The sequence below is a fragment of the Liolophura sinensis genome, chromosome 6, assembly GCF_032854445.1.
Source record: "Liolophura sinensis isolate JHLJ2023 chromosome 6, CUHK_Ljap_v2, whole genome shotgun sequence".
NCBI classification, from domain to species: domain Eukaryota; kingdom Metazoa; phylum Mollusca; class Polyplacophora; order Chitonida; family Chitonidae; genus Liolophura; species Liolophura sinensis.
The window spans coordinates 13,976,828-13,985,832 of NC_088300.1; the positions used below are offsets into that span (position 1 = coordinate 13,976,828).

At 39.4% G+C, this 9,005-nt stretch overlaps 1 protein-coding gene across 1 annotated transcript; it reads right to left on the reverse strand.

Moving 5' to 3' along the window:
- On the reverse strand, positions 1-1,895 carry LOC135466916 (transforming growth factor-beta-induced protein ig-h3-like). The gene is made up of 5 exons (XM_064744667.1): positions 1,649-1,895; positions 1,273-1,490; positions 894-1,080; positions 346-447; positions 1-131 (listed from the first exon to the last, which is right to left on the reverse strand). The coding sequence occupies exons 1-5, from the start codon at positions 1,893-1,895 to the stop codon at positions 1-3; spliced, it is 885 nt and encodes a 294-aa protein (XP_064600737.1).
- Positions 1,896-9,005: the final 7,110 nt, after the last annotated feature.

The window sequence follows — 9,005 nt, forward strand, 5'->3', positions numbered from 1 at the left end:
TCAATAGACGTAGGAATTACCTTCTCCCTCTTTGACTGTAATGGGTTTGCCACTTTTGGTGGTTAGCTCGTCGTTGTCGGTCCAGCCAGCTGTGTAATAGGTGCCCGATACTACGTGGTACATTAGTAGCTCTAGAGACAAAGTTAAAGCAATTTATTGTATATTTTAGTTTTTGGAACAAGTTCTCTAAACTACAGTAATGGATATGCAGATTGTACCAGAGCCAATATGAAGATTTTTAGGAATTAAATGGGAGGTAAATAAAAAAGATCACCCAAACTAGTACTGTATGAAATTAATGCGTCAGTTATGCATTAAATTGCTTGCTTCGCAAATTTTTCTGACCTTTCAATGCCGTTGTGTTGGACATGAGGCGGTCTAAAGTTTCCTTAGGAATCTTCTCGAAGGCCTTATCCGATGGTGCAAAGAAAGTGAACGGACCTTGACCTACCAAATTAAGAGAATTTCAATATAGCAGAAGTCGGTTAAATGACTGCCCTGTCCCCATATAGTTTTAATGCAAGTACACACATCTCTCACTTAACGACCATTAGAATTTTACAATTTCATAACTTTAGAGCACACATATCCGCTGTACGAGTTAAAATAACACTGAAGCCTACCCAACCAATGCGGTCGCCTGAGTTCAAGTCCAGTTCATCCTGGCTTCCTCTCCAGCTGTACATGGGAAGGTCTGCCTGCAACCGTGGATGGTTATGGGTTCCCCCCACCCTCCTCCCGGCTGCCCGATTTCCTCCCAGCATAATGCTGTCACCGTCGTGTAAGTGAAATATTCTCGAATGAGGCGTAAAACACCAATGAAATAAAAATGAAATACAAATATTAACGCCTGAAAATATGTCATATGAAATCCCCAATGAAATGTTACGCACTGTTTAGCATTTCTTCCATGTTGACTTTCTCCATAGCCTCTGTGAGTTTCTTAAACACTGGACACTCCTTCAAGCACTTGGCGATTGTCCCACATGGTGGTTCCAAGAGGCCATCGACCTTAAACAAGACACCATTGGTAGCCTTGGTCTCCGGCAGGATGATTGGTGCACCCGAGGCTGTGATCACCTTAAAATAGACCAAAATAAGTTATATTTTAGATGCAAATTAAAAAAGAAAAAACTTTTGGTCAACAGAACTGAATCCGTCGTAATTTAAATCACGGACGAAATACCGGGAATTTTGGTGTAATACAAGATTACAAGAAAAAACAAGTAGCGTAAAAATAGCTTCATAAGTTGACAGTTGCAATTTCCATACTTTTCCATCCTTATAAACGTTGAATCTGATCTTTGCTTCTCCGCCTAATAAAGTTGCAATCAAGGCTTCGTTTTCCATTTGTGACTTGCTCAGGTCTTCCTCTACGACGTGGTATTTCATAATTCGCTCCACGGCGGTCTTCTTATCGAGCACCTTTTTCACGTATCCTGGGAGAGTGTTGATCGCTTCGTTCGTTGGGGCGAACACGGTTATGTGCCCTGTTGAATTAAAATCAGATTTGTATGTGATTAAACAAATCGTGTATTTTTACATTCATTTTCAAAACAAACGTAAATACCTGTACATTTTGAACAACTGCTTTAGCCAATGGTATCATCCTATACTTTACTACTCCCCAGAAGTTCCATCAACATACCAGGTTTTGAAAGGTCTGTGGTAAGTTTGGCTTCATCCATGTACTTCACGAAATCCGTTAGCCCGAGCTCTTCCGCCTCCTTAAGAATGGTTCCCTTACACTCCTGTTCCTCACAGGGGGCCGCCCTCTCTGCAGAAAGGGCATTCCTGAAGAGGGAATAGATCATCCTCTCTGCCCTCATCACGACGGATGGCATCGGGGACACCATGGCTACCAAAGACAGCAGCGCAATCACAAGCAACTTCATCGTTACACGCTTATATCATCAACAACAACAACAACAACAGCGGCGACAGTAACAATAACAAACAAAATACCAACAACAGCACCACGGAGGTGAAAATAGCCTAATCTGGTGGCACGCGTATAAGCAGAATTTATATAAGCTCTTTGACGTCCAACTACGGTCACGTGACACGTATGCAAAGCGATGTTCATTTACCAATACGCGCAATACAGCTTATTCAAAAATATGGAGATATTTATGGGCTCCATGTAAGACTACTTAAATTAAATAACCGCAATGAGCCGATCGCCTTATCCAGTGACGAAACGCTTGCAGTGGGCTACTTGGCTGTGCTAAATATGTCTTAAAAAATTATTCGAAGTATCTATTTGAGGTTTATTCTGTGGGCCTGCTTAGTTTGACAGTTGTGGCCTAGGTTTTACCAGCGTACGTATAGCTACCGGTACTCGTGAAAGGTGTGGTCTGTTGTACGGCAAGCTATTTCGTGTCGTGAACCATACAGATTTGCTGCATTTCCTCTCAGTTTCATTCTGAACATTTCGTTCCAACATTAAGCAACTCAAGATTAGTTCTACAAGCTCATTCTTATTCTAGCTTTTCATTCAGCATTCAATAAGGAAAAGACAGTATAAAATGAAGACTTTTTATTTGTAAATGAAATAATTGATAATTTGCTGGTGACCGTCGTATAAGTGAAATACTGACGCAAAACACAAAATAATTAAATAAATAACAACCGAAGTTGTCTACTCAACAGGAGATACATCATCAGGTTTCGTATTCTGGCGATTACCGTCTTACTGATTGTCTCGTACTACGGTGCAAAATACAATCATCGATACCCTTCTTACTGAGGTCGTCATTCTGCTGACAATATTTGGAAATTGGACTGTATGACTTTGCAGAAGCATTACCTGTACTATCTGTTATGATTTTGAGAAGCCCTTGGAGACGATCCTCATATCCACCTACGCTATCGCCCTTGTCTTGCCGTCAATAATCGTCGCAGGAGTCAAAGTAGGCCTGCATGTAGACTTGTGATGTGGTGTTGTACATTGGACGATTTATAAATCTTAATACTGTATAGGTTACATTGCATATAGGAGCAGTAGTCTCCTAACTAGCGGAATACAACTCTCACCCACACGCAGCAAGTGAAAGTGTTACTTCAGTCACAAGAGAGGCCAGGCGGAAATATTAAACTGGTATGAAGGATACTCTATGAAATATAGCTAGCACCACCACGGTAAACACTATTTAACCCCAATAAGAGTTCCCAAAAACAAAATCCTCGGCAGTTTCCGCGAAATTTTCCTCGTGTGACGTGATAATATTCTTTATGTGACCATAAATCAGGCATTCAAGTAATTCACATTATCTCGATCCTTATCATTTAACCTTGTTTTTAAGACGTACAAGTCTTGACACTAAAGCAGGTCTTGAAGATAAAGCCTGAATTAGGCTGCCTACAGTGATCTGGAAGGGGTTGGACTTTTACCCGTGGCTCAGTTGGTTAGCGCGCCCGGGCGGCTTAGTGACATAGGAGCCTCTCACCAATGCGGTCCGTGTGAGTTCAAGTCCAGCTCATGCAGGTTTTCTCTCCGGCCGTACTTGGGAAGGTCTATCAGCAACCTGCGTATGGTCGTGGGTTTCCACCGGGCTCTGCCCGGTTTCCCCCCTCCATAATGCTGGCCGCCGTCGTATATGTGAAATATTCATCAGTATGGCGTAAAAAACCAATCCAATAAATAAATAAACCATAACCATAAGTCAGCAATCTGGTAACAATTTCTTCAGTAAACTGTTATCGCCCACACCAGGTAGTTCTCAGATGCAAATCACAGTTGTGTAATGTGAGGATGTGTCAAAGTGGCATTCGTATAATTGTGTAACTGAATTGCAACCTTGACAGTGTCATTGAAAAATTGCTTGAATACCGGTAGTGAAAATAGCAACGTATCTAAAGCTGTAGCAAATATAACGGCTTGAAAAGTGATATAAACTTGGCTAATAAATGTAGCGTACCGGTACCTTATTTATCATTGATAAAGTTGGATGGACGGATGGACGGATGGACGGATGGACAGGGTAATGTACAGTCTTACAGTTATAAACTCGGAAAACCTTTCTGAAATCTTCTGAAAGTACGACGCCGGAAATGATTGTATCAGTTTGCGTGTAAGTTCCCTTCATCATATGGTTTCATTTAGTGACATGGACCGCGGTGTACAACATGAAAGCCCTGCGTTATGAAGTCTGAGATGGACTTTTACCCATTCGTCTTCGTTTTCAGCCACAGCAAAGTTTCCTTGGTGTATTTCACGCAAATGCTGGAGGGATACAATAATGGGACAATCAGCTTTCAGATTCTCCCTTTTTAGAGACTCTTAGAGACGAGCTGCACTTAACGAGCTCGCACGCTCACCAAGAGGCCAGCCTCTAAACAACAGCTTACCCCTCGTTCCCCACATTATATATGCCTTAATTAAAAGTGTGTTTTTGGTTCTCTTCACCAAATATGTAGCTATAGTAACTGAGAAATCTGGCAAATGTAAGTCTACATAACACGGTCCATCGGCCCCAAATTCCCGTAACTCTTGGTGAAAGTTAGTGGCTTCTTTACTCTGGTTGAAACCGCAGATATCAGCCTGTAAAAACTGTAGATATATTCCTGTAAAAGCTGCAGGTATCAGCCTATAGACTTCCCCATACTTGTAACCATGTTGTGGTGAGATATCCAGAACAGCTTAACGGATTTCCTTGTCAAATGGACCCGCATGACCTCTGATATAGGTTTCTCCAAAAATATCCATTATCAACCTATGGATATAATCTTTTTCGTTGTTCTCGACGTGGCGGTAGTAGTGGTGTCAACTGGGTCTGTGTAACTACCGGATTATTTCTGTGCAATTATTTTCTGACGATCAATGGAATGTACACAACACAAATGGGAATGTAAAGAGTGGCTATGTACACCAAGTGAACATTGTACTGACAATATCTTGTGTAGTTCAATGCTAATATAATGGAAGTATTCCAGCAATCAATCGATCAGTTGCTCAAATAACAACCCACCCTGATCAACTGATCGATCGGGTACACTTAAAAAAGTAATCTGTTAAGTTTAATAGAAAGTCTGAGTGATGCTAGAATGTATTGTCATTATAACATAATATTCTGTAATATTCAACACGATGTCCTGTTAGTCTAATAGAATCACGTTCAACTAATAGAATATGTGTATGATATTTAACAGAGCAACCTACTGCAATAGCAGAATATATTCCACATCACTCAGACAACAGACTTGTTAAAATCAACAGATTTTGTTTTTGAGTGTATTTTCTTTTGCAATGAGCCTTTTTTCCAATAGGATGATGTCGTTTGCGTCACTGATTATAGAACGATTGCATGGTGGAAATCGCGTTTTGAATCGGCCATAAGAATGCTTTGGATTACTAATGTTCAGTGTGTATCGATGATTTTTTTTTGTACTTTTAACCGTGATCATCATGGTGATCAAAAGATCGTTATAGATAGCTGACCGACATAAAATGTATCGTTGCTAAGATGAAAATAAACAAACTGAATGGAGGCTTCTAAGATATTGATACTGAATGGTTAATGAAAGACTACTTCTAGCTATAAAGTATTCTGCTTTTGTTAAAACACACCAGCCTCACATTCTGTGATGCGTTTTTTCGTAATTTTAGAACGACACGTACAGCACAAATTTTGTGACCTATCCAGGTATATTAATCACATAGATGCATATGGGATAAATGTGTCCTCTGCCACTCTTGCGTTAAGCCTGCTTAAGCGTTTGGCTGTTACGTTTGGCGTAAAGGCATCATGCTGATGTAATGCTACCTTCACGACCCCTAGCCCCAGGTTAAGCGGTATTAGACACAGTTTGAAAATGACGAGCGTTACAGACCCTAACCGATTAGATTGTGATTCAAAAGTAACGGATGATTACCTCTTTCCCGTTAATATGTAAAGATCTCATACTACAACAGGCGCCATCTGTGATGTTACACATGCCATACAAGATAGACGGTTACGCTGGGCAACCAGCGCCATCTATGTTGTTAAATGCCATGTACGTGATACATATGTACATAGAGATAACAGCGCCGTCTATGTGGTTGATCACAATGCAGATCGCTAAAGATTCTGAACTCTCTGTGCATACCTGCCAACGAGAGTGTTATACTCATTGTAAAATTTGAGAAACTTAGAATGAAGGCGTTTGATGGATTATCCTAGTTTTTAAACTAACAACTTGTGACTCAGGTTTAAGTCATCACAATTAACGCAAGATCTGACAAATGCTACAAGGCGAGATATGTATACGCCATATGCAGGACCCTTTGGTATATTGCTATCCAAATAAGGCTAATTTACAATATCAAAATTGAAATTATCCCCTTTGTCGTAAAGGCGGCGTGAAAGGAGACCTTGTTCGTCTTTGTACAGATATAGATCCAAATAAGATGTACCATCGGGACTTTCTGTTGTCTCCTTTAAATCCAATGAAGGCGGATAGATTTCCTTCACCGCTTCAGCAATATGAGGGTTATTTAACGCCAGTAGATCATCAATATACCGCTTGGTAAATGAAAAGGATCGAGCTTTAAAGATATTACTTTTGAGTAATTTCTACATATAGTCGTATTCATATGAAAACAGGTACAGGTCTGTCAAAAGAGGCGCACAATTGATACCCATTGGAATACCTATGCACTGTTGGTAAATGATATCCTCGAATTTCACATAGATTAATGAGAAATTCAAGTAATTCAATAAATAATGTAACATCCCATGAGTGGTAACCTTTATAAATAGTAGAACTAAAGAAAGCCTTATTGCTTCTGACATTAATGTAATGGTGACCTGTTTTAGTAAATACCGAAACAATTAACGACGATATTCTTTCAATAAAATCTTTGTGAGGAATCGTAGTATAGAGAGTAGAGAAATCAAATGTGGATACGTCTTTGTACTGTATATGCATATGAGTATCAAGCCCTTCTATTAGACGTTTGGAGTTGTTAATAATCCACATGCAGTTGACACCTGAATTTTTTGTTATGGCACAATACTTATTCCAAAATGACATTACTTCTTGTAACGCTGTCGTAAGAAGGGCTGAAAAGAGTTTGGTAGTACAACTTCTTAAACCCGCAATACATCGAGCCTTGTATGGGGATTTATGCATTTCAGGAATCCAGTAAAGTTGTGGTATTTCTGTATGACGGGTAGGTATATTTATGCGCCTTTCTTTAAGAAAGGTTTTGTGTTTGTTAAATAGTTTCCCCTGAGTACATGTAGTAACAGAATACGTGGATGTCGTTGTAGATGTACATAGCTTTTGAACAAGAATTTGATAATAATAATTCTTGCAAATAAAGATGACATTATTAGGAGCCTTGTCTGCTACAAAGTGATGACAAATTTACTATGAAGGTCAGCGAGTGTTTTTTGCACAGTGGGATCCTTCAGAACCTGTTTAACTTTAGGCAGAGCATCAATGTCTAGACGGTGTATAGTCAAACTAACTTTCTTTTTGACAATCTCAAGCCAATTGTTAAGTACCGAAGAATCCACTTTCTCCCGTTTTGACCATTTTTTAACATACTCCTCAAGCGCCGAGATGATATTTTTTTGTTAGATCGAATGTTGACATTTCTCTTTTCTCTATACTTAGGACCTCTCACAAAGAAATTCCTTAGATAATGATTCTTAATAATATTAAGGTCACCAGTCAGGACATGTTTACATTTGTCGAAGGTAAAAACTGAGGATTCACAATCACAGTTATAGCCGCCAGAAGTATACGTCGCCAAATCGAACTTGATGGCCTGGGAATAATTGAAAATTTTGGAAGCGATAAGCTTTGTATACTCATAGGATATGCAAGGGGGCTCTTGGATATTAAAATAATTAGGCACAGCACTACGAACATCAGGTTCATTAAAGATGCGTGGTAGGTTAATTAAATCAAGGCCACTGTCTTAATACTTTATCTTCAGAAAGAGTCGATCGTGTTGAGTTTCAATTGTAGTTACAGGGCGATACAATCGAAAATACGATATGTCTTGACACAGACGTACAAGGTGAGGTGGAACATTAAAATTGTGTATATTATTGGATACGTCTTGAACTTTAGGAAGTTCAATGGCAGCGTATATAATACTGTGCGCACAGCATGCATGCTATTGGTGTCATACGACAATCACTACTAAATACATGTAGCTAACTGTAACGTGTTTGTGAATCATTTTTCTGTTGAACTTCCTCCTACCATGACTGCGAGGTCTACGTTTATGGTATTTGAATAAATTTGTTACGATGGAGTCATGTGGTTGGATAGATGTTACATTACCGATTCCCATAACATTATCATTCAACCCATACTGAAAGACTGAACCAATCTCTCGCATTCAGAATCTGTATGTAACAGCAGAGTAACAACAAAAACAGCTACGGATCCATAGTTGTCACAGTACGAAAGAAATACAACCTATTTTTTCATTATTTGTGGCAGTACGCCAACTTTGGTTGTTTCAGTTAATTGCTTTGCTATCTGGAATTGTCTACCAATTCTGGAGTGTTTATGGGTACAAGGTAAGAGTATCAATTCCAACGCCATGTTAAAAACGGCCTTTGTAGAATTATGACCAATAAAGAAAATGCTCTGACGAACAGATGACTTTATTGCGTGGCAGAGGTCATTAACATTTTAAGGAAATGAACCGATGATGGGATTTGCGCTATTATTAGACCGGGTCAAAGATAATGATTCCCGTCCGAATCACTGTTCATAATCTTACACATCCAGTGTATGGTCATGCAGTAACCTTTATGGAGTATAACCGTCTGGACTCGCATTGGCTAAAAGTTCCAATGCTGTTGCAATAAAACTCCATGTAACAGCGTCACGAAAGACCAACCATGCTACGTATAATTTTCAACTGGGCAAATAAATGCGGCTGTTCCGATACGAAAGAGCATTCACTGGCTCTAATTGTGATGTGATGTTTTTTTTTATTATTTGTTTGAAATGACACCGCGCGATTCTTGAAAAATAATCGATAGTTGTTACAT

Bases quoted from the DNA above. Each gene is read 5' to 3' on its own strand.
- LOC135466916 (XM_064744667.1), bottom strand. From the start codon at position 1,895: ATGAAGTTGCTTGTGATTGCGCTGCTGTCTTTGGTAGCCATGGTGTCC. The intron at 1,491-1,648 runs GTATGTTGATGG...TTAATTCAACAG, and splicing joins CACAGACCTTTCAAAACCTG to GGCACATAACCGTGTTCGCC. The intron at 1,081-1,272 runs GTATGGAAATTG...GTCTATTTTAAG, and splicing joins ACGTTTATAAGGATGGAAAA to GTGATCACAGCCTCGGGTGC.